This window comes from Otolemur garnettii, unplaced genomic scaffold, assembly GCF_000181295.1.
Source record: "Otolemur garnettii isolate 467f Iridium unplaced genomic scaffold, OtoGar3 scaffold00133, whole genome shotgun sequence".
NCBI classification, from domain to species: domain Eukaryota; kingdom Metazoa; phylum Chordata; class Mammalia; order Primates; family Galagidae; genus Otolemur; species Otolemur garnettii.
In genome coordinates this window covers 4,170,102-4,171,704 of record NW_003852528.1, presented here as the reverse complement: position 1 = coordinate 4,171,704, position 1,603 = coordinate 4,170,102, and the positions used below count along the sequence as shown (strand labels likewise).

Genomic DNA, 1,603 nt, shown 5'->3' with positions numbered 1-1,603 from the left:
CAGCCTTGAAGGTGCCCAGCAGGCCCCTTGCACTTCTCATCCATTTCCAGTGTCCTGGGCCAAGACCTGGGTCAGCCGTCTGCTTGAGTTCCTGCAGGAAAATGGCCAATTAAGACAGACGGACACTTACACCAACAATAGAAGAGGGAACATTTAATTGTCGGGCAGAACTCAGGTGCCCCAAGACATGGAAAGCTGAGTTCTAGGGAACAGTTTTTTTCCAACCTCTTTTATACCTTTTTATCTTTCAGTTCAAAATTAGCTAGTCATGGCTACAGATGTTAGAAACTAGGGTACTGTTAATAATTACAGTCTTTTTTTTTCCCTTTTTCTTTTCAAGGTTATTTTAGCTCAGCGTAAAGTTTGTTTTTATCTTTGGAAGAGTTCTTCTACAGCTGCCTGCTGCTTAGTCAGGATCACTAACAAGTATCAGATTCATTTCTCCCTCCTCAGAGTGATGTGCCCGGTGTCATTCCAGCAAGGCAGGAGACTAGCAGTTCTGGCTGCCCAGGTGGGCTTTGCTGGAGTGGTGAGGGGGGCGGCTGGAACCTGGGGAGTACTGCGGACTGGTGGGCACCAGAGAGGCATTGAGCAGGAGAGCAGGCACAGAACCACCCGGCCAGAGGCCACAAGTCGGGGGCTCATGGGCAAGTCCATTCCCGCTCCCTTCCCCCAGGAGGAGGTGCTCACTGCCTTACCCATAGGGACCTGCCCAGCTCTGAGTGCCCCAACCAGAGAGATCAGAGGCCAGCCTCACCCTCTCTTAATGCTCTCAGAAAAATTAGGTAAGTGTCATCACTGTGTGTGCGCCTCAGGTGTGGTAGGAGCGGATGCTCTGGTAGCTGGGGAACCCACGGGGTGCTCTTCTGTCTGATCAGACCCCAAACTCCACAGCAGAACACAGGACCCCTCCCCTGCAGCTGCTCCCACGAGTCCTGCACACAGCCTTCCTTCCTGCGCCCTGAACACCTGCCCCTGAGCGTGCCCTCATCCTCCTTCCCACCTCACTGTCCTATCTAAGGCAGGCACACAGGACTTCCCCACCTTAGACCTTAGAACACGAACCGCTGGCCCATCTTTGGGCATGAGTCTCCTGAGGCTCGGTCCACTCTCTGCTCCGCTGCTGCCCTGTAGCCCTCCTCTCTTGCTCTTGGATGTGTTGCAGGCCTGCCACTCCCCAGCACAGAGCGATGAGGGGGGAGAACATCACCAAGGTGAGCACGTTCGTGCTGCTGGGCTTCCCCACCACACCCGAGCTGCAGTACGTGCTCTTCCTCCTCCTCCTGCTCGCCTACCTCTTCATCCTGGTGGAGAACCTGGCCATCATCCTCACGGTCTGGGCCAGCCCCTCCCTCCACAGGCCCATGTACTACTTTCTGAGCTCCATGTCATCCTTGGAGATCTGGTATGTGTGTGACATCATGCCCAAGATGCTGGACGGCCTCCTCCTTCAGCGGAAACGCATCTCTTTTGTCGGGTGCATGACGCAGCTCTACTTCTTCAGCTCCCTGGTGTGCACAGAGTGTGTGCTCCTGGCTTCCATGGCCTACGACCGCTACGTGGCCATCTGCCACCCCCTGCGCTACCACGTTATCATGACCAC

General features: G+C 55.1%; 1 protein-coding gene across 1 annotated transcript in view; it reads left to right on the top strand.

Annotated features, from left to right (window-relative positions):
* Positions 1 to 1,154: 1,154 nt before the first annotated feature.
* The window catches only part of LOC100952547 (olfactory receptor 6B2), a 991-nt gene continuing 542 nt past the window's right edge, over positions 1,155 to 1,603 (top strand). The window contains exon 1 of the mRNA XM_023518249.1: positions 1,155 to 1,602. Within this exon, the coding sequence (XP_023374017.1) occupies positions 1,155 to 1,602 (448 nt within the window). The remainder of the gene's footprint in view (position 1,603) is intronic.